Consider the following 23227-nt stretch of genomic DNA (forward strand, 5'->3'; position numbering starts at 1 on the left):
GGAAGCTCTTGCCACCTTCGTCCCTTTTTCCAAGAGGGCAGCAAACTCTTAACGGGAGTTCTGAGGAACCGACTCCGTAAATTTGCCCACCGCCGCCCATAGTAGCGGCTAAACAGGGCTTGCTGGTTTGCTACGCGAAGTTGCAGGGCCCCTGCCGAGTACATCTTATGGCCCAGTAAGTCCATTCGCCTAGCCTCCTTGGATTTAGGGTCTGGTGCCAGCGGGCCATGGCGTTCCGTCTCATAGACGGACTGGACGACAAGGGAGCGGGGGGTGTACATATAGGTACCCGTAGCCCCTCGAGGATACCATGTACATGCGTTCGACTCCTGTGCCCACGGGTGGGATAGTAGCTTGAGGCTGTCAGATGGTATCCGCATTGGCCTTGATCGTCGGAATGAACGGTAGGGCCACTCTAGTGAGGGCGTCAGCCGACAGAATGTCTACGACCAGATACCGTATCTCCGAGACTTCCGCCACTTGGAGGTTCATATTGAGTGCCACCCATCTCAGGAGGTCCTGATGGCCCCCCCAAGTCGATTAGAGGAGGGCCCGAGGAGTACGCTCCTGCCACAGCCTCATCTGGGGAGGAGGAAGAAGAAAGGCCGGGGACAAGCGGGTCCTGTGTGGGCTCGTGCTCCTGGACGACCTCCTGATTCGGTGGGATGTGGGAGTCCGGGGCTTCCTCCATACCGGTCGGAGGGGGGCAGCTAACTGTCGCCTCTGGCACCCAGTGCTCTGACGGAACAGAGCGAGATTGGATCACAGGTAGGCCTTTGGCCTGATGGCATGCCCAAGATGTACAGGGTGACCACTGATGGGGTCAGGGTCCTGGGCCTGGGGAACCTGGAAGACTCTGGTGTGCACATCCGAATCACAGTCCTGCGCGTGTAAACTGTCTGCGCAGGATGACAGTGATGCATGTTTGGATGGCCATGGAGGAGCTAAAAAGCCCTGGGCAGAGTCTCCCTCTCTAGCTGACATCGCTAGACGCGGCATCGGGGATCGGTACCAGGAGGCATACCGGTACCGGGAGCGAGAACGGGACCTGCGACCGGAGCGGTGCCGGGAGGTCGACTGAGATCTCGAGGCTCGACGTCGGGAGTGGCGACGGGAGTCCAGTGCCTGGAGCGGTGCCGGGAGCTGGATCGGCGCCGAATGTACCGGGCCGGCGAACGGGACGCTGATCGATGGTGCGAGTACGACCGGTACCGAAATGGAGAACGGTGCCGGGACTGCGAGCGGCGTCGGCACCTGGATTGGTGACGGGACCGAGAACATCTGCGGGGCCGCGATCATGAATGGTGTCGCTCTGCAGTGCCGACGCAGGGTGGTCTGATCAAGGCAGGCTTGCCAATCGACTATATAACCCGCACCGGCGGTGCCGGGGGTTGAGGCAGCGCAGGCGCTGTCACTGCAATCAACTCCCTCGACGTGGAAATCTCTCCGGCGTGGAGGGAATAGTGAGCTCAACCATGGCTCACACCGGGGAGCGTTCAGGTACCGGACTCGACGGCTCTTGCGTGGCCGGAGTCGACAGTGCCGATATTGTCGGTGCCGCGGCAGGTATCGGAGCCGGGCGGTCCAACTTAGTATAGCACTCGGGCTGCGGAGCAGGCGGCTCTGACGCAGCTTAATAGTGAGCTCAACCACGGCTCGTACCGGGGAGCTTTCCGGCACCGGACTTGACGGCGCCGATATTGTCGGTGCCATGGCAGGTATTGGTGCCGGGCGGTCCGACTTAGTATAGCGCTCGGGCTGCGGAGCAGGCGGCTCGGACGCAGCAGGAGTCCTGTGCCTCTTCATCCTCCAGGAGAGGGATCCGTGCCGAGCGGACACCGGTGCCGGCGACGGCCGGTGCCGAGAGGCCTTGGCGGTACCGGCGATCCAGTGCCGAGGGAGCGCTTCTTGAAGACTGACCAGCGCTCGGTGCCGAGAGCGGAGGAGTAAGAGCTGCCTCCCTCAGGAGCTGCTTGAGACGAAAGTCTCGCTCCCCTATTGTTCTCGGCTTAAAGGCCTTACAAATGTGGCACTTATCTGTTAGGTGAGATTCCTCGAGGCACTTAGGAGAGGATCTCTTGTCGGCATCGGCTAGTGGCCGGCCGAGCACGGTTTGAAACCCTGTGAACCGGGCATAGTACCTGGCACCGGGTGCGGGGAAGGGGATAATCCCCGAACCCCTGTAAACTAAATACACTAACTATACTACAAACGGAGAAAGGTAATTACAACTATATAAATCTGAACTATATATACAAGAATTAACGAGAGAAACTACGAGTAGCTAGGGAAGTGGAGGTCAGCTAAGCCGTGCTCCACTGTTCCAACGACCGACACGGGCGGTAAGAAGGAACTGAGGAGCGGATGGGTCGGCAGGGGTATATATTCGGCGCTATAGCGGCACCACTCCAGGGGGCGCCCAGCCGACCCACCGAGTGTTGCTAGGGTAAAAATCTTCTGACGAACGTGCACGTGGTGCGCGCACACCTAACTGGAATGCATATGAGCAATCACTCGAAGAAGAACTTTCTGTTCAGTATGAAAATAAATGCTGAAATATCACAATTTCCTCTGCAACAAAAATTTCAATTTTTAACTACCTCTGAAATGGTCACTACCCAATATTCTCTCTCTCACAGTCTACAGGAATCAAACGTTTAAATATATGCATGTACTATCCTGTGTTTATTAAAAATTATTATTGGACTATATATGCCTGCATTTATTTCAATATACAGATGTCCAGTTTCAATATTGAGATATCTAGCTATAAGCAAGCTTCCCTCTCTTTCCTATACTCAAACTCAAAAGCTCAAATAAAAATGGCTAGAGTATATTGTCCAAAATATATTCACCTTTGAACTTAGATTAAATACAAACAATTTCAACTCAAAGGGTGACTTTTCTAGAAAGTTGTGACTAAATGAAAATGTGTTATAATTAAAGCTGCAAGTTTGTCACAGGTCACAAAAATCACGGATTCCGTGACTTCTGCAGCAGCCGGTGCGCCTGGTCCGGTGGCCGCCTGAGCAGCTCAGGCAACCCCTGGCCAGCTGCACTGGCTGCTGCTGGGGCAAGTCTCAGGCCACCGCGACCCCCCACCCCCCAAGCAGCAGCAACAGGAGTTTGGGTGTGGGAGGGGACAGGGGTTGGGGCACAGGACAGAGTGAAGGCTCCGGGTGGTGCTTACCTCGGGGGACTCCCCAGAAACTGCAACATCTCCCTCCCACAGCTCCTAGACAAAGGCGTGGCCAGGCAGCTCTGCGCACTGCCTCCGCCTGCAGGCACCACCCCTGCAGCTCCCATTGGCCGCATTTCCCGGGTGGAGGCAGTGTGTGACCTGTTCATGACTTTTACTAAAAATATCCATGACTAAAATGTAGCCTTAGTTATAATGAAAGTGTCTCCTGTCAGTTGCAGCTTTATTATAACCTTTATGCTTTGGTAATGAGTGGCAGAACAATGACATTCTGAGCTACATTCACCCTTAATGCTGTTCTCTTCCTGCTGTGTCTAAATATAACAGCAAATAGGGTTTACAAAGATTTCAAAAGATTTGGCAATGTCACATTCTACTGTTACAATTCTTTTTGTTTCAATAGGTGCCATGTTGACAGATGTGATTATTTTATTGCACAGCTACAGCTATACTATTTCAGTGCCGAAGAACTACATAGTGTAGGTGGGCTGTGATGTGTCATTCCATATTCTTTATGAAAATATGCTCATGATATTAATATGACATAACAGATATACTTTATGCAAGATGGGTCATATGAGATATCATTGGAAATGTTATGATTTACTGAATGTGATTATCCTATTTGTATGCATGTAACATTTCTGTATCTTAAATTAGGAATATTGACTATGTATCTGTATTTCAACTATGCTACTTTGGGTGACACCCACTGCCAACCCTTCAGGTACAACACCGGAAAAGCCAGACAGGGCAGATGGCCAATCAACAAGGACAATAGACTGTAGAAGAGCTTAGTCTTCCTGTGAACCTGTGGGTCAGCCTGTGAAGAATGGCTACAAGGGCCCTAGAGAGTCAAATGGTCTTGTCACCCGATACTAAAACATTACCAGGGACTTCTTGTAACTTTCCACTGTTAAGGGGGGGGAGGGGGGGGACAAACTAGGGAAACAAAGGACTCCTGCCTTATGCAAATCCTATTTAAGGGTGAGGAGTGAGGTAATCCGGACCATCAGTTCTGCCCTGCTACCCCACCCAAGATGACTGCTGGAAACAACTGGGGAAAGAACTGGGCCCAAGCTGGAAGGGCATCTGGCCTGTGAAGAAGATTATTAGAACCACATTTAGGATGAGAATTTACATGTAAACGGTTTCTTTAGTGTATTAAGATCCGTTTGCATGGTCTGTTTTATTTTCTTAGTAATCTGCTTTGCTCTGTTTGCTACTACCTTAACTACTTAAAATACATATTTATAGTTAATACATTTATTTCTGGATTATAATATAACCCAGTTTATATGATTTCTAACTGGAAGGGGGCAAGAAATTGTGCATACCCTCTTCCACATTGAGGGAAGAGGCGACTATAATATATCTTTCGGTCTGTACTCCAAAGGAGGTGCACATCTAAATGCTGGAGCAAGTCCCTTAAACTGAGTCTTCCCAGAGCTGATCTGCAACTGGGTGTGGCCCTGCCTGTGTGTGTGTTAGAGGAGGTTTTAAGAGCCTGGCACAGCAAGATAGGTAAAAGGAGGCCCAGGCTGGGAGAACAGGTAGACTCAGTGGTATCTCAGCACATCAGGTGACTTAAAATAATAATATATGGAGATATTGCATAGATCTGGAAGGGACCTCAAAAGGTCATCGAGTCCAGCCCCCTGCCTTCACTAGCAGGACCAAGTACTGATTTTGCCCCAGATCCCTAAGTGGCCCCCTCAAGGATTGAACTCTCAACCCTGGGTTTAGCAGGCCAATGCTCAAACCACTGAGCTATCCCTCCCCCTTCCTAAGGGGCACAACCCATCACAGGGGCCAAGTATCATAGGATAATACGATTTATAAAGAAAAAATATCCATAGAGTACAACTCATTTACAAAAGAAGGTTTGGAGTGCTGTAGAATCCATTGCTTCTGTAGAAAATCCTGGGGGAAATCACAGCCCAATCAGAAGATTCACTTGTTGCCGAGAACATCTTGGCATCAAATAACAAATCATACAACTCAAAGCTCAAGAGTAGCCTACATCTTGAAATGACAAAATTCATCAGGCCACATTCTGGCTAGTGCGAGGAAAGTGACATCTGTTGATCCCAACTAAATGGGTGCCTATACTGTACTCTGCAACAACGGCCATACTCTGGGATCATTGTCTGGCCAGCAGCAACCCCGGGTAAAGCATTAGATGCAGGAATGAGCACAGAAAATATAAACACCATTGCTGGGTTGGGGATCACACACACCCACACCCACACCCACCATGCTCTTTACCTCTAGACCTTGTCCTACAACTCCTCTAAATGAATGACTTTTAGTAGCTTCTCTGTGGGCTTAGGAGGGGAACTGAAATAGGAACGACTAACTTCCATTCTGCACTCCTACTGCCAGGAGCCTATACACGATGCCTGCCAGAATTCATCCCATTTTACTATAAAATGTATGTGACATGTTAAATTAGCATTACAATTGCTCCCATTTAGTCAACACAATTTACCTTTAAAAAAGCCCATGGGAAATACATCCACCAAGAGAACTTAGTTAATTCTCTTTTTTACAGCGGTTCAGAAACAGTGTGATTGTCTATGTAATTAATGCATTTCTTTTATAAATAGAACACCAGATAAAGATAACTTACTTAATACTAGGGAGGATGGAGGCAGCTATGAGAGGGGGAGAAAGTCGAGGAGGGACATCATATTCTTCATTTCCTAGATGGCCATTTGAAAATACCTGAAAAATGGACAGAAATGTTACTTGGATATTGTTACTTATACAGCATCACAGGAGTGTAGTGCTTTACAAGTTCAGAAAGGTCTACTCGCCCACCCGGCCAGGAGTTTGAAGTCTGAACTGATGGACACAGCGCAAACACTTGCTGCAGACTTGTGCTCCTGAATCTTAGCTTTCATTAAATTATACATAAAGATTGAAACATTAATCAAGTATTAAAACTCATGCAATGTTAACTTTGAGAACTGGCAGACAGACTTAAAACAGCAATGCAGAGGTGTGAATGGCCTTGTTCATCCAAATGGGTTAAGCCTGAAATCTAAAGATGACAATTTAGATGTCAACTGGGGAAAGGGCCAGTATATGGCCTCTCCAGAGCTCAATGGCATGGCATTTTCACATTGGTTGGCTACTCGGATTGAGTAACATGACACCTCTACCAGCCATGAGACTGGACCCATGAAACATTACTACCAAGCTATAATCAGAACTGTAAATGTAAACCCAATACTCTCTTACAACATGACTCAAATTAAAGGGCTTTCAACAAGAGTCTAGCTGGATGTAAGGGTTGGTGCTTTCTCTGTGTGAATTTGGTAGTCACTCTGTAAACAATATCATGGAATTCTAGAGCTCCTTTCACTGGATCATGTGAAAGCACTTTACCAGCACTTATTAAATTCCCACCTCACCCCTTTGAAGTATGTACAATATCCACTTTACAAAATGGAGACACAGAGGTTAAGCAGCTTGCGCAAGGTCACACAGCAAACAGAAGAGGCAACTCATGTCTTTCAACTGTAGTGACTTAAACCACAAATCCATCCTCTCTCTCTTCATAATACAAGTTATATATTTTCCAAGCTAAAGAAAGTTAAATTAGATTACAGTAGAGCAGATCAGAGTTAATAGACTGGTCTAAGAATCATTACTGAACCTCTTGATAAAACTGATTACAGTGGAATCAAGAATATTTTTCTTAGGTCATTGCTAAAGCCACAGCTATCCAATGTCTTTACACGTATAGCTGGACAGCTTTAAATCAGCATCTTCTACTTATGGAAAAGATTTCTCAGTTTTCATGAAAATTCGATGAAGATCGTTAAGAGTAAAGAGGTTTTAGGGCAAGATACAAAGCCCACTCACCCCATTGGCCTTAGGATAGGGCCGGCAGTCAATAAAATCTCAAAGCTATATGTTTAAATAATTTTAAATACAATTTTAAATATTTATGTTACAATACTTTCGCTTCACATTTGATAGCCAAAAAAGTGGCAACATGTGCTGCCAATCAATATTTTGAATAGTGTGCCTTCCTGCAAATAAACACTGACAACACAAAAATGGTAATTTTTCAGTTTTAAAAGGCAAAGCTATACAATGTTCAGGCAATACATTTTAAGTCCCAGGGGCATTAAAAAGACTTATTAACTCACATGAAAAAGGTAGTCTCTGATATCAGTAGGGAAGTCGAACATTCCACTCTGACGAAGGACATGTTCATTGCCTTGATGCCTAATTTTAGAACCTACAGTTTTCAGGCATATACAGCGGGTGAAAACCAACGCCTCAGAAATAATATTTTCCTAATTAAAAATACAACATTTTTTCACATGCTTGAAAAGGAAATGGAGTAATTCAATCAGCCTTCATTGGAGAAAGTCTCAAATTGGTCATTTTAAGTACTTGAGAAGTTCTCTATTTTACAGTGTTAAAGATGATCTCCTGCAATTACTGGAAAATTATCCAAGTTCTCTTTATTCCTAAGGCATTCTATGACCATCTTAATTTTCAAAGCCATTTTTTAACCTTTGGAACTAGTTGTTCAAGTACTACAATATAGGATTTTAGCTATTTGTTTTGTCTAGTTTTAAAAACAGAATTAGCAAAGAATTAATGGATATACTCTGTTTTCATGAAAGTATTCCTCTCACCTGTCTTAAAGGACCAAGAAATTCAAGCTAAAAAACCTGAATACACAAATATCTGTTAATCAAAAAACAAAACCGAGCACTAGAAGGAAGTGCTCAATGTAAGTTAGGATGTACGCCCACATCTCGAATACTGTGTACAGATGTGGTCTCATCTCAAAAAAGATATACTTGCACTAGAAAAGGTTCAGAAAAGGGCAACTAAAATGATTAGGGGTTTGGAACGGGTCCCATATGAGGAGAGATTAAAGAGGCTAAGACTCTTCAGCTTGGAAAAGAGGAGACTAAGGGGGGATATGATAGAGGTATATAAAATTATGAGTGATGTGGAGAAAGTGGATAAGGAAAAAATATTTACTTTTTCCCATAATACAAGAACTAGGGGTCACCAAATGAAATTAATAGGCAGCAGGTTTAAAACAAATAAAAGGAAGTTCTTCTTCACGCAGCGCACAGTCAATTTGTGGAACTCCTTGCCTGAGGAGGTTGTGAAGGCTAGGACTATAACAGCGTTTAAAAGAGAACTGGATAAATTCATGGTGGTTAAGTCCATAAATGGCTATTAGCCAGGATGGGTAAGGAATGGTGTCCCTAGCCTCTGTTTGTTGGAGGATGGAGATGGATGGCAGGAGAGAGATTACTTGATCATTGCCTGTTAGGTTCACTCCTTCTGGGGCACCTGGCATTGGCCACTGTCGGTAGACAGGATACTGGGCTAGATGGACCTTTGGTCTGACCCGATACGTTCTTATGTTCTTAGGATATACACTTTTCCAGTTATACTGGCAATAACCACAAGGCCAAGAGACTTTAATTACCAAAGCATTGTATTTTGGGAATACAGTGTACCTAGCTCGTCATTTTAGTCTTAAACTGAGTTTAGACACTAAAAATAAGGGGAATTGTCAGAACTGTGCTTTACTGACATAGGTATAACACATTAAGAGCAAATGAGAAAACTTCATTAAGGCTCAAATTCCTATTGTCATTTTACAAATCAACTGTAATGTTCTCAGAGAAGCAATTCCTTAAGGATGTGCGTTTGGGCTTTTTTTTTTTTGTACCATGTCAATTGTTCATTTTAATCCCACTTTTACTCGAGAGTGATTTGCTGATGTGTGACTACAACAATAATGGAACAGTACGTAAAGATACAAAATAAAAAAACAACAACATTGCTTAAGGGACAAATTTTAAGCCAGTCCTCCACATTACTTACTAAGTGCTGGCTCTGAACTTATTCATGTGCAAAACTGCATATACATACATGCCTCTGCACTTTACATGTGCAAACATTTGCAATGTATACATTAAAAATTCTAACATCTACATGCACCATTATTAGAATTTGCACCTGCAAAACCCAGTAGCAAAGATGCATGAAAGCACTCACGTAATTTTCCACATGCACAAATCGAGGCCTAATGGCTGAAAGCCACATCCTAATATTCCAGTGAACGAAAAGCTCTGCATAATGTATCCATTTTCCTGAAGGATGCAACTGCACCTTTTGTGAAAGCTGTATTTTATGACAGACAACCACAATGATACTCATGTAACACAAACTTGGACTTCTGACAAGTTTTATGATGTGCTCTACATTGATGTTGGCCACAGAAATGCGATATGTTTCCTTTAGGTACCATGTACTAGCAGTCAACTGGGTAAATCCCTAAGACTCTGTCTGATGTTCTATATTCACTGAAAGTATATTACCAAAAATAGTTTTTGCTGACTTGTGTGCATGCAAGTTTGCCATAGGAGTCATGGGCATGCATCTGAGGGCAACATTTGACCCTTATGGAAGAGATATCCTATTATTTTGAAATATCTAAAAATAACCCTACATCAAACCATTATGGAAGACAAGAATCACAATCACACTGGAGCAAGAGAATTAACATTAAATCATTACTAATATAGAAGAACAGCTCTAATATGGTTTCAGAGTAGTAGCTGTGTTAGTCTGTACATGGCAGAGGGGCACTGCAATATGATATATGCCATCATGTGCCAGCAATGTCCCTCTGCCATGTTTATTGGCCAAACCGGACAGTCTCTACGTAAAAGAATAAATGGATACAAATCAGATGTCAAGAATTATAACATTAAAAAACCAGTTGGCGAACACTTCAATCTCCCTGGTCACTCAATTACAGATCTAAAAGTTGCAATGTTATAACAAAAAAACTTCAAAAACAGACTCCAACGAGAGACTGCTGAATTGGAATCAATTTGCAAATTGGATGCCATCAAACTAGGCTTGAATAAAGACTGGGAGTGGATGGGCCATTACAGAAAGTAAAACTATTTCCCCATGTTTATTCCCCCCGCAGTTCCTTGCATCTCCTTGTCAATTGCTGGAAATGGGCGATTTTCATTACCACTACAAACAGTTCTTTTTGTCTCCTGCTGATAATAGCTCACCTTAACTGATCACTCTCCTTACAGTGTGTATGGTAATACCCACTGGGGTGGGTGGGTGTGTGTGTGTAATTTCCTACTGTATTTTCCACTACATGCATCTGATGAAGTGGGCTGTAGCCCACGAAAGCTTATGCTCAAATAATTTTTTTAGTCTCAAAGGTGCCACAAGTACTCCTGTTCTTTTTGCTCTAATATGGGATATTTACTCTTAGATAAGAGGCAAACTGTATCTGACCTTCTACCTCCAATAGCAGCTACTGGTCTTTAGATGGCCCTATACATAACTGTTCTCAGGAAAGATGCTAACAGTACAGTAAAATGTGTATCATTTCTTTTATGAAGCTTGTAAGACAGTGAAAGATAGTTAAAATAGAAGCACATTCTCCAACTTAACAACTAATCGGGATATTGTTTCCCATTAAGGTTAATTAAGATGTCAGCAGAGTTTTCACTAGATTTTCATTGCTTTGAGTACATTTTCTAGAGTGATTTTTGATCACATCAGAATGTCAGCAATAACGTGGCTCTGCCTCACCCACCAATTTCATAGCTTTCAATATCAGGACTCTAGTACTAAAAAGCAGCATTAGAAGTCTCTTCCATTTTCAAAATTAATCACATTTATTTGGACTTCATATATGCAATTGTCCAGAGCTCCCATAATGAATCTTGAGCTTACTTGCAGTTTTGGAGGCAGAACTCACTGGCTCAAAATGCTAGTGGAGTTAGAAATAATTTGAACACGAATTTGTGCCATATTTGTGGACAGGGGAAGTTGCCCATGCCACAACATACTACTCAGCCCAGCCCAGGAGAGAATCACACAGGCCTCTCCCTTCGTCGGGTCACAAGAAAGCCAGGGCCTTGAAGGGAAGTTACAAATAGCATCATCTTCCATCTCCCAATCCCCTTCATCACAGAGAGCTGATGAGGCATCCTCTAAGGCTGGCTCCTTCACATCAAAAATTGCTACCTCCAAGCTACCCATGTCTGCCTTACCAGCCAGTGCTGGTTACTGCAGCTCCAACAGCAGGTGCCCTCTAGCTCCCTATTCAAGTCCACAGAAGGAGTACAGAGAACCAGACAAAGATCCAGCTGCAAAAATGGATGTTATTGCAATCAACTGCAACAAGAACGAGCAGAGATACAAGCATAGCTCAATTCTAATTATGCTAATACTACAGGAGTGATAATATCAAATTGAGGATTGCAGCATGTGGGGTTGTGACTAAGGGCACTTTGGGTACGTTTACACTGTGATAAAATACCCATGGCATGGCGGCAGATGGCCTGGATCAGTTGACTTGGGCTTGCGGATAGCAGGCTGCAGGGTTATAAAATTGCAGTACAGATGCTAGGGCTCAGGGTGGAGCCTGGGCTCTGAGATCTTACGATAGGGGAGGGTCACGGAGCTTGGTCTCCAGTCCGAGCACGTACACTGCAGTTTTATAGGTGCACAGCCTGGGGCCTGCAAGCCCAAGTCAGCTGACTCAGGCTCTGAGACTAGATGCTGTGGCTTTTTAATCACAATGTAGATGTGCTCTTTTTACTGTTAAAAAGGAAATTTATACATTCAAAATATACACACATATACACGGTATCTGACTTATAATTTGTTCTAATTTTTTTAAATGTATAAGCTATGATGTAAATTTATTATTTACACATATTTTGTGGTTTGCTGTGGTTACAGAGTCTGCATCTCATCTAAGACTGGAGCATTTATCAATAAATGTATATGTAATTTTAATATGGTATTTCCAAAGACAACATATAACTGAAGTCAGTAACCGCACCAACTCTAAGGATCATTTGCTAGAAGAATATAGCAAATCTAGAACAGTTTTTCCTGCGCTGCCATTTTTGTGATGGCTTCAAGTTAAAATTAAATCCTAACAACCTCGTTTACTGCTGCTTTAAATCAGAGTTTAACGAGCCTCTCTTATTTACAGGCTTTCTATTAAGTATCGACAGGAAAGCTTCAAATGAAGCAGATCGACATCAGCAAGCATAAATGACACTTTAACCAATGTGAGACTTCGCATTGGATTACCACATAAAATTAGGCTTCACACTTTGTGCCACGCATCTCTTACCTTGGCACCTTCTAAAGGCAAATCATGGCGTCTATGTTTTCTCATAAATCCTGGGTCAGAACCCATTCGGTTGTGCCTTCCGTTTATATTCGAACTTGCAGTAAGTCCTGGTTTGGGGGAACTGTCATTTAGGATTCGACATCCTATTAATGGACTTGTCCCAAACACATCTCTGGGGCACCAGGCTTCAAGTGGCACAGGCTGGTCTCTGGAAGGCACACTTTCAGGATGATGCAAATGTCTACTTATCCTGTTGTCCGGCGGGATAGGAGGGGGCCTCTCAGGTGGAGGTGGAGGAGGATCTCGCAAGGGAGGTGGTGGTGCTGGGAGGGGTTTATCTTGTTTCCTCACCATACATGGAGAAGACTAAACAAAAACAGAAATTAAAATACATCAAGTCTATGGATGTACAACTCATGAAAATGTACCGCTTTACCATTTTTTGTCTAAGGGACAAACTTCAGGCAGAGGCTAAGCAGGCATTTGTCTAATATGCGAGTTATTACGGTAGCATCATAATAGTATTGGGACACATCAATATGCCAATGCCAAACCCCCTCTGCTACACCGGTGGGGTTCTTGATCAGTAACTCTCCCTTCAGAAAACATATTCCCATTTCTGCAGGGGTGGAGGTAGGAGGGGGGAAGGGCATCTCTGAGTGATGAAACTTCTCCAGAATCCTCCTTTGCTCTGCCTTCCACAATACCTCCTTTGAAGCACTGCTACAGGCCATGCAAAGGATTCTGGGACATATTTGTGAGCTCAAAATGTCTTCTGCAGAAAAAAACATTTTTGGAGTGGGGAATAACACAGTGAAATGGACTGGGTGGTGAGGGAGGGAGGAAAGGAGCATGGAGCAGCAGTGGTTAGGGACCAGAAGACAGAATGGACAGGTCCCATTTTTGTTTAGGACACACATGCACCTATGGTCAACTCTGCTCTTTACATGCCATCTACTACCAGAACAAACTTGTTCAAGTCACACTCAGGTGACATGCTCACTGTATATTTATGCTTGCAGTCCACACACAGTACATTTCCTCTGTCAGAGCATTCCCTTGTTCAGATTTGAACAGCATTAGACATTAAATGAAATATACTTTAAAACTGTTCACAAAAATAATGAACCCAAGTATATTTTAAAAAGCAGGAAACTGATCAAAGGAATATATCTATGGCGTTCTAAAGCTCCTATAAGTGTAGTATATGAGAAAATAAGGTATTTTCATAAGAATTAGATTACCACCACCTTGCAAAATTATGCTCCACAAGTCATCTGAGGTGTCCACCACCCCCAGAATCATTTCTATTAATCATCATGGTAAAAGGTAAGCAAATTTTGTGCCTGGATGGTATAGAATTTTGCAAGGCTGCATTGTTTTTCTGAAATATATGCTCTATGAATTATTTTGGGCAAGTTTTATAACCTGTACTACAGTAGAACCTGACTTATGAACACCAGAATTATGAACTGACCAGTGAACCACACACCTCATTTTGAACCGGAAGCATGCAATCAGGTAGCAGCAAAGACAAAAGAGACAAACAGACAAAAACAAATACAGTACAGTACTGCATTAAACATAAACTACTAAAAAAAAATAAAGGAAAAGCAGAATTTTTCTTCTGCATAGTAAAGTTTCAAAGCTGCATTAAATCAATCTTCAGTTGTAAACTTTTGAAAGAATAACCATAACATTTTGTTCAGAGTTATGAACATTTCAGAGTTACGAACAACCTCCATTCCCAACGTGTTCGTAACTCTGATGTTCTACTGTATACAGCATGCCAGACCAGATCACAATCGTCCTTTCTGGCCGGCGAATCTACGAATATTAACACTGCAAGAAAAATAACCCACAATTTTGCTGAAAGGAAGAAAGCACTGCATTTAGCCTTACACTGCAGGTACTCCCTCAATGAATTTCTAGGGCAACAGTCTAAGTCCTTTAATCAAACTAAATACTAACTTACTCCACTAGTAAACCACCACAGAAATAAGTGGAACTACTTCTAAGGTGCAATTCAACATGAGTAAAGGTGGCTAAATCTAGCTTCTACTTAATGAACTTTTTCAAGAAGGTTACAAGGTAGGGCTGGTCAAAAAATTTCTGTCAAAATTGTTTTTCAAAGAAAATTGGGTTTTTGACTAAACATTTTTTGTGGAAAGTGTCTTTCTGTGAAAAATTCCAACTTTTCATTGCAAACCTTGAAATTCAATGTTGAGAGTTTTGTTTTTCGACTAAAAGTCAACTTTTTTTCAAACAGCTTTACTGCAAAGTTTTTAACAAAATGTCATTTTCTACCAAATAGTGGTATTTGGCGGAGGTAGCTGACATTTTTTGATTTGACAGAAGAACAGTGGACTATATACAATATTGAAAAGTACATTTTCTGTGTGGAGTGCAAAGAATTCAATATATACTTCAAAAAGAAGGAGTAATGTGTCTCTTTCCCTTTGTACTACACTAAAGAGTAGGTTACTCTGTGTCAGGGGTGCATGACACAGCCCTCGAGCCCTTGATCAGAGATTTTCAGTGATCAGTGTCTGTTCAGCCCATGCATGGGCCTTATGCCTCCTTGTGACAGATACCTAGGGGTGCACAGGCGAATTGCCCTTAGTTCCTTCTCCACTCAAACATCCCCTAAAGAGTCCAAAGCAGAGGGGAAGTAGGACAGGTAGTGGCGAACCCACAGGGGGACACATCTCAATGAACAATTATTGCACAAAACGAGTAACCCATTCTTCGACTAGTGTCCTTATGGGTGTTCCACTTCAGGTGATCTCCGAACAGTAACCACAGATGGAAGGGGGAACGTCACAATAGAGTTCAGAACTGCAGAACCAGAATTCCAGTTCTGCAGTTTCTCTCTCTCTTTCAAGTTTTTGTTGTTGAAGAATTGCCACTTTTAAATCTGTTAGAGTGTCCAGGGAAGTTGAAGTGTTCTCCGACTGGTTTCTGAATGTTATAATTCTTGACGTCTGATTTGTATCCATTTATTCTTTTGCATAGAGACTGTCTAGTTTGGTCAATGTACATGGCAGAGGGGCACTGCTGGCACATGATGGCATATATCACATTGGTAGATGTGCAGGTGAATGAGTCTCTCATGGTGTGGCTGATGTGATTAGATCCTACACGATGGTGTCCCTTGAATAGATATGTTTAGCGTGACTGCTATGAGACCACACTGGTGCACAATATTCAGCTGCAGAATATACCAAGGCAATTGTTGCGGTTTGTAAGGTCCATGGACTCGAGCCCCATGATGTTCTAGTCAATTTTCTGATAAGCGCAACATGAGATCTGACCTTATCGCAGGTGTTCTAGAGGTGTTGTCAAAAGGTCAAACTCCAGTCCAGTATAACGCCAAGATACTTTGGATTAGCATCATGGCTGACGCTCTCACCACAGAACTGCACATCAAGTTTGGTATTAGCTATTTTATTGCTCAGATGGAAAGCAGTTACCGTGGATTTCTTTTGGATTAGGAGTAAATTTCCAGCATTGGAAATAAGCAGCCATTGTGCTAAGATCTCGGGTTTGGGTGCAGCTGATGGTATGGAGGCTTGTATGCTGAACTGCTAGGGCAATATCATCCGCTTACATGAATTTCCTTGACTCTGTCGCTGGTATATCCGCAGCATATAGATTAAAAAGTATTGGGGCCAGGACAAAGGCCTGAGGAATGCCCAAGTTAAGAGTTCTTGGTCTAGTGATCTGGCCATTGAGGAGTAACTTAAAGCAGCGGTACCCAGTCATTGCCGGGATCGTTCACTGTCAGTGAATGACACAGGAGACCTTGAAGAGGAGGCCCTGCCTCCAGACAGTATTGTATGCTGAGGACAGATCAACAAGGGCAATTCCTGTCTTCAACCTGCATTGGAATCCTGCTTCAGTGTGGCTGGTAAGTGAAGCTACGGTCGTTTTACAAACATCCTAAAAATCGACCGCTAAGAAGTACATCCCATGTGGCCACCGCAAGGCTTTCACCCTCTGCTGGACAGAAGAATTTGAGTCTCTCCTGAGGGAATAAGAAAAGATCAGCAACGCAGATAAAGCCACTGCACTACTTGAGTCCTTGAATTTGGTGTGCCTAGAAAGGTGGAAAAAGTCCACTGAAAGCCTTGATTTCACCCATTTGAGCCTTAATGCGATTTGGCATGGGATCCCAGCCAGTAACGCAACGCTCAGCCAAGGTGACAGCAAATGCTGTTGCCTCATTTTCTTTCTAACAGCAAGACACTGACAGATAAGATTACATGCCAGGAGGTCCAGTGGGAACTCCAAAGAAACTTTCAACAATGCCCGGAAGAATCCCCACTCTCTTCCACATATTCTGTCGAGGAGATCAATGTTGCACTGTTGGAAACCATAATGCTTCTTACCCACCTGTTTACACGTGGGTGGAATAGTGGCAGATATCTGCCACACTGTCTTAGTCCGATCTAGGAGCTCCTCGCTGATGGGTAATGCCACCCTAGAGGGTGTTGCTGACTGCAAGATAGCCAACAGTTTGTGCTGCAAATCCTTGATCTCAGAGGAATTTGAAGAATGACAGCAATGCTTTTTATGAGGTCTTGAAATTGTTGAAAATAATCTACTATGGATAGTGGTGGAGGCATAATCACCTCATCCGGAGATGAGGATGAAATAGGTGTTGGAGGGGTGGCTTCTTTACCTGCCTTAACTTCCTGCTCCTCAAATGTCTCCTCCTGTGGGGGAGCTGGTTGGGGAAGAAAGTGCTGTACAACTCTGGCCTCCCTGAGACAGTACCAGTGGTCTGGCAAATTGCTGTCAATAGGCAGCCTAAGGGTCCCAGGGTAGCCGTTGGGGGGCCCAATATGGAAGTGGAGGTAGCTCGCAGGGTTGGTTCCACCACCCTTGATAATAAGCCTGATTTTCCCTATGACTGTCAGAGAATGGATTCCTGAAGGGATATGTTGGAGAATCCTCAGAAGAAATAGAGGATATTAACTGGAGGTCTCCTTCATCCTCCTCTAAAGGAGGAGCACCCACAGAAAACAGCAAAGAGTCCTGTGGTACCCCCAGATGAGGTAGTCCAGCAATCTGTGTCTCAGTATCAAAAGACACTCAGTACTCAGGAGTGGGTTCATCCATTATTAAGAGGTCCTTAGTACGTCTGAACTCCTGCGGTACCAAATAAGGGACTGGCACCAATTTGGAAGCCGAGGCCAGAGTCACCAAAGCTGATGATACCGCCGAAAGCGGGCGTACCAAAGCAGGCACCGATGGTGTCTAGTGCCATTCGTTGCTCGGTGCAGAGGGTGCTGCATGCTGGGGTACTGACAGCTGAGCTGAATGCATAGGTACTGACATTTGGCTGGACTCAACGGTGCCAGTCCTGAGTGTCTATGCTTGCCCTCCTTGCTGGTAAAAGGTAGCAAGGCCCTAACGAAGGCACCTCTCTTCTCATGCTCAGGGATTTTATTGCCCGGCTCATACCAGACGCGTGTCCTTCAACTCAATAGTACCAAGTTGAGAGATTAAGTCTTCAGAGGCTGTAGACCTCTCCAGGAACCTGGACTTTTTCTGAGCTGCTTCCTTAAAGTGACTGTCCATGCTCCTCTTTTTGGAAGTCTTCCCTGAAGCCTCCAAAGTCTCACCTTTCTTAGGGGAAGTGTGCGTCGACGTAGAAGAGGCACTGGATCTGTCAGGAGACAGATGTACTGAGGATTCCTCTTGATGTGACTCAGAAGCTGGCCAAAGGGAGCAATCCAACATTAGGTATCTGAGTTTAATCTCCGTGTTTTTCCTTGCCCTGGACTTGAGGGCCAGGGAGAAGTTGCACTTCTGGGAGATGTGGGACTCCCCCAAGCAACAGACACACTTAAAGTGGCCATTTTAAAGAGATATAGCCTCTCGGCAAGAGAGGCAACATCTGAAACCTGGCGAGCCAGGCATGTCCTGCCAGGGAAAAAAAAAAAATCCTCTCACAGCTTATCTAGCTAACTATAACAACTAACTATAAAAACTATCGTAACCACTATAGAAACATTAGAAAAGTCAAGGAGCACTCAAGGAGAACACGCTAGGGCTGAGTCTCAGGCTGAGGCAGTTGAGAAGGAACAGAGGATGGTTTGCCCTTGCACTCCTATATAGCCTCAGTAACAGCACAAGGAGGTATAGGACGCATGCATGGGCTGAATGGACATCGCTAATTAAAAATATGCACACCTGAAGTGGAGCCCATAGGGCCGCTACTCAAAGAAGTTTGTGCTACTGAGTGAATTTGAGCACTAGCTGTAAGACCATAGCCTCTTTAGCTCCAGTTTAAGTTAAATGACAGAGTTAATTAAAAATGATAGGGATGAGGAAACATTTTTATATACTTCATTTGTTTTGGCTAAGTATTATGCTAGTAGAATTAAATTTAATTTCAAAAGGAAGCTGAGTGTCAAGTGTAAAGGCAAAATGCTGATAAAATAGTGTGTTTATCATTGGACTGCCATGCACACATATATGCTAATACAGATTTCAAAACACGCCTTCAACATTTAAGCTAATTCTTACATTTGTACACCAATTATCATAAAATGGTTCTCTTATAATCGAGAAAATTTAAGACACTTAAATCCAGTATTTTATATATGTTTTCCTTCAGACTTTCAAGTATATGATTTTTAAAACCGTTCTAAATCACCAGTTTTCTTCATACACAAATACTGTACGTATTCATTGTATACACATTTATTATTTTCTTTTCTAAACCCACTTGAAACATGGAGCCTAATTTATCACACTAAGTTTTTGATAGCCAGACATTTGCATAATTTTTTCTTGCTAGGACATTATGGAAAAGAATGTAAATCATCATTTGATTACAGCATGCAATTTTAACGCAGATAATGATCTTTTAAATGTACTTTAGAGTACTTTCAGTTGCTTTTTAATGTTGCAAATCAGGGACTATTAGAGGGACTTGTTCCATCAGAGTATGTCAATACCATGGTTTTAAAATAGTGAAATATAAGCATGGGGCTAAACACATTCAACACTGCCATCAAAACAGTGAAATATAAGCTTGGAGCTAAGCCTGTGTGACACTGCCATCAAAGTAAGAAATCATGTTTGTGTGTGATTAGCTTAGGGTGACCAGATAGCAAGTATGAAAAATTGGGATGAGGTGGGGGGTAACAGGAGCCCATATTAAAAAAAGCCCAATATATTGGGACTCTCTCTATAAAATCGGGACATCTGGTGACCCTACATTAGCTGATTCTGCAAGATGTCATATAGGGGGACGGCCATAGGATCTGATCCAAAGTTCACTGAAGGCAACAAGTCTTTTCACTGATTTAAAGGACACTTTGATCAGGTCCTTATTTAGTGAATTGGGGCATGTTAGAATTACATAGGGACTTGGTAGAAGGCCTAGGGGATATTTTGGATGTAGCCAACTTTAAAAAAAATGCACTGGCCAATCTTTAAAAAATGCACCCTAAAACTAACAAACATCATCTCTCATAATTCAGTTAGACAGAAACATGATAAAATAAGATTTACCTTTGGTGAGCCAGTAGGGCTGGCACAAGGTGACCGTGCTACCCCCTTCTGAATGAGATCCAGACGAGGAGGCACCGGTGGGAGACTAAGATGGGGAATTTGCAGGGGGTCTGGAAGTGGCTTTCTTCTCTGTGTAAGTGGAGAGGATCCTGGAGAAGTCACTGGTGAATTCTGTCTTTCATTGCACTTCAATACAAAAAAGAGCACATTACTAGTGTTTACCTGATCCCATTAAGATTACAGCTTTCATTGCTTGATTAAGGCATTTGATATTTGGAAGGTGCTCTAGCCATCTGCTAGAAGTGCTCACCACCTTAATTCTCTTGATTAACAGACACTCACTTTGCAAGGACAGCATTATTTAATGAACTGCTACAATGTCATTCTTCCTCCAACTTTTACTGAGACAATTTAAGTAAGATTATTGAAAGATTTAAAAATAGACACAAAGAAATTAAATTATGTATTATTGCAGTAGCAGGAACAGGGATGGAAAGTTCACTATAATACTTGTATTTTCCTCTTGGTAAATGTTTATTTTATATGCAGCATTCCTTTTAGGATTCTATTTATTATTTTTAAAAGCTATTCAATGAAGACTGAATCTTTCACTTACCACACTGTATCATAGGTCATTTTAAAATCACACTTCAATATAAAGCTGAATAAATTATTCTTTCAGTAAACAAAATCTTCAAGCCGGGATGCATCAGAACAATCATTTCTGATTCATTTGATTTATAAATTTCCCTTGACCAAATTCAATTTTTGTAAACCAATATTACATTTAGTATAAGTTTTTTTTTTAATGTCCAATAATGATAAATGTTAAGCTTATTTTTGTCTCAGCCTGTTCTTCACAAAATACACATTGACATTGCAAATTAAGTAGTTTTCTTTTAAAAGATTAGTCTAAATATAGAAAAAAGGAATGCAAATGTACCCTGTAATCTAAAGATAAATCCAATTCCCAGGGTTTCAATTCTCATATTAGGCCCTGTCCGTGGTACTAATATACTCAGCTTTGCAACCCATTCCTGAAACTCATCTAATTTATAACAAAGTGCCAACTCTGTCCACATACAGTATCTATTCATAGGACCTAACCACATCAGCCACACTATCAGAGGCTCGTTCACCTGCACATCTACCAATGTGATATATGCCATCATGTGCCAGCAATGCCTCTCTGCCATATACATGGGCCAAACCGGACAGTCTCTACGTAAAAGAATAAATGGACACAAATCTGACATCAGGAATCATAACATTCAAAAACCAGTAGAAGAACACTTCAATCTCTCTGGTCACTCAGTAACAGACCTAAAAGTGGCAATTCTTCAACAATAAAACTTCAAAAACAGACTCCAACGTGAAGCTACAGAACTGGAATTAATTTGCAAATCAGATACCATCAGATTAGGTCTAATTAGAGACTGGGAGTGGCTGGGTCATTACAAAACTGAAACTTAATTTCCCCAATACTAATTTCTCCCTATTGTTACTCACACCTTCTTGTTAACTGTCTGTAATGGGCCACTCTATTACCACTTCAAAAGTTATTTTTCCTCCTTTGGTATCCTGCTATTTATTGAGTTCTCATTAGACTGACCTCACACTTAGTAAAGCAGCCCCCATTCTTTCATGTATTTATACCTGCTCCTGTATTTTTCACTTCATGCATCTGATGAAGTGGGTTCTAGCCCACGAAAGCTTATGCCCAAATAAATATGTTAGTCTCTAAGGTGCCACAAGGACTCCTCCTTGTTTTTGCTGATACAAACTAACATGGCTACCCTGCTGAAACAGACATTTTAGTTATATCTATACAACATCTTTATTCAAAACACAGATGTGGGTAATGCTTGAAACAGCGCATACTGGAAGGAAAAGAGAATACTTGTGGGGATATGCACACAGAGCAGCAGCACCTGGAGTGCTGGTGCACTCTGGAACTCGTACCACACAGAGAGCTGGGAACCCGAACGAGTTACAGACGCATAAACGAACACTCCCGCCCCCCCAATGAATACATAAAGACAAACACTTTCCAGCGTAGGCTGCTAGCAGAAGTGAAATACCAAATCGCTAGGACAGATCAGTTAGCTGTAAAGTTATTTTACTGTGTTTTGTTTTCATCTAATCTGCTCTTAAGTAAGAGTCTTACACATGCTGAGATACTGACAAAGGCTAAATAACCTATCTTTCATCATGAACTCAGGGCTTGTCTACACTTGAAACCCTGTAGCGCCGAGACATGGTAGCTAAGTCAACGGAAGAATTCTTGCATTGACCTAGCACTGTCTACACCGGGGTTAGGTCAACTGAACTATAATGTGCTAGGGGTGTAGATTTTTCACATCCCTGAACAATGTAACTGGGTCGCCATAACTTAAGTGTAGACAAGGCCTCAAGAACCTATTCAGGAAAGCACTTGAGTATGTGTTTAAGCTCACTAATTAAATGGGACTTGAGCACATGCTTAAAAGTCATGCATGTGCATAACTACACTCCTCATTCTGGAGCCATAATTTAAAAAATCCATTTTACTAGAACAGAGGCATTCGATATTGCAGTAAACAAGTTTAGTCTCAGTCTTTTTACCAGTTGTGTTGTGTTAAAACTGAATTGTTTGGTAACTTCAATTACAGTAGTCAATTCTTGTGTATTGACTCCTGTACAGGGGGCAAGGGATCTCCGATATTTGAACTCTCCAGGAGAGGCCTGGGTAGTGCAGAACACATGCTTTTTGGGAAAATCAGAAACTGGGAGTGTTTTGGGTTCACCCTGAAGATAGTAACCAAGGTTGTTGGGAGCCAGAGTGTGGCTGGTGTGTTGTTGACAGGCTGCTGGGGTCAGAGTGGCTGGATCAGGGCTGTAGCTATACACAGACACTCAGGGAGTGACCTGCATGGTGTTTGTGAGAGGCCCAGGTTGGAAGCTACAACAACAAAGCATTGTGAGGCACCCAAGGTTGCAGGGCAGGTGGTGACAGCCCCTCACTGGTCTGGATTGCACCCTAGAATGTGACACCTGTGTGCCTTGAGGCCATACCGGATAGAACAACCATCTTCAGAATCAGAGGGGTAGCCGTGTTAGTCTGGATCTGTAAAAGCAGCAAAGAATCCTGTGGCACCTTAGAGACTAACAGACGTTTTGCAGCATGAGCTTTCGTGGGTGAATACCCACTTCGTCAGATGCAAGTAGTGGAAATTTCCAGGGGCAGATATACATATATACATATACACACACACACACACACCCCTGCCCCTGGAAATTTCCACTACTTGCATCCGACGAAGTGGGTATTCACCCAC

At 43.0% G+C, this 23227-nt stretch overlaps 1 protein-coding gene across 5 annotated transcripts in view; it reads right to left on the minus strand.

Annotated features, from left to right (window-relative positions):
- The window catches only part of CBLB (Cbl proto-oncogene B), a 209382-nt gene that overhangs the window by 31639 nt on the left and 154516 nt on the right, over positions 1–23227 (minus strand). For all 5 annotated transcript variants that reach the window (XM_045001837.1, XM_045001836.1, XM_045001839.1 and 2 more), the window contains 3 exons: positions 19911–20096; positions 12381–12746; positions 5832–5926 (listed from right to left, as the gene is read on the minus strand). In XM_045001837.1, the coding sequence (XP_044857772.1) occupies positions 5832–5926; positions 12381–12746; positions 19911–20096 (647 nt within the window). The remainder of the gene's footprint in view (positions 1–5831; positions 5927–12380; positions 12747–19910; positions 20097–23227) is intronic.

The sequence above is a fragment of the Mauremys mutica genome, chromosome 1, assembly GCF_020497125.1.
Source record: "Mauremys mutica isolate MM-2020 ecotype Southern chromosome 1, ASM2049712v1, whole genome shotgun sequence".
NCBI lineage: Eukaryota > Metazoa > Chordata > Testudines > Geoemydidae > Mauremys > Mauremys mutica.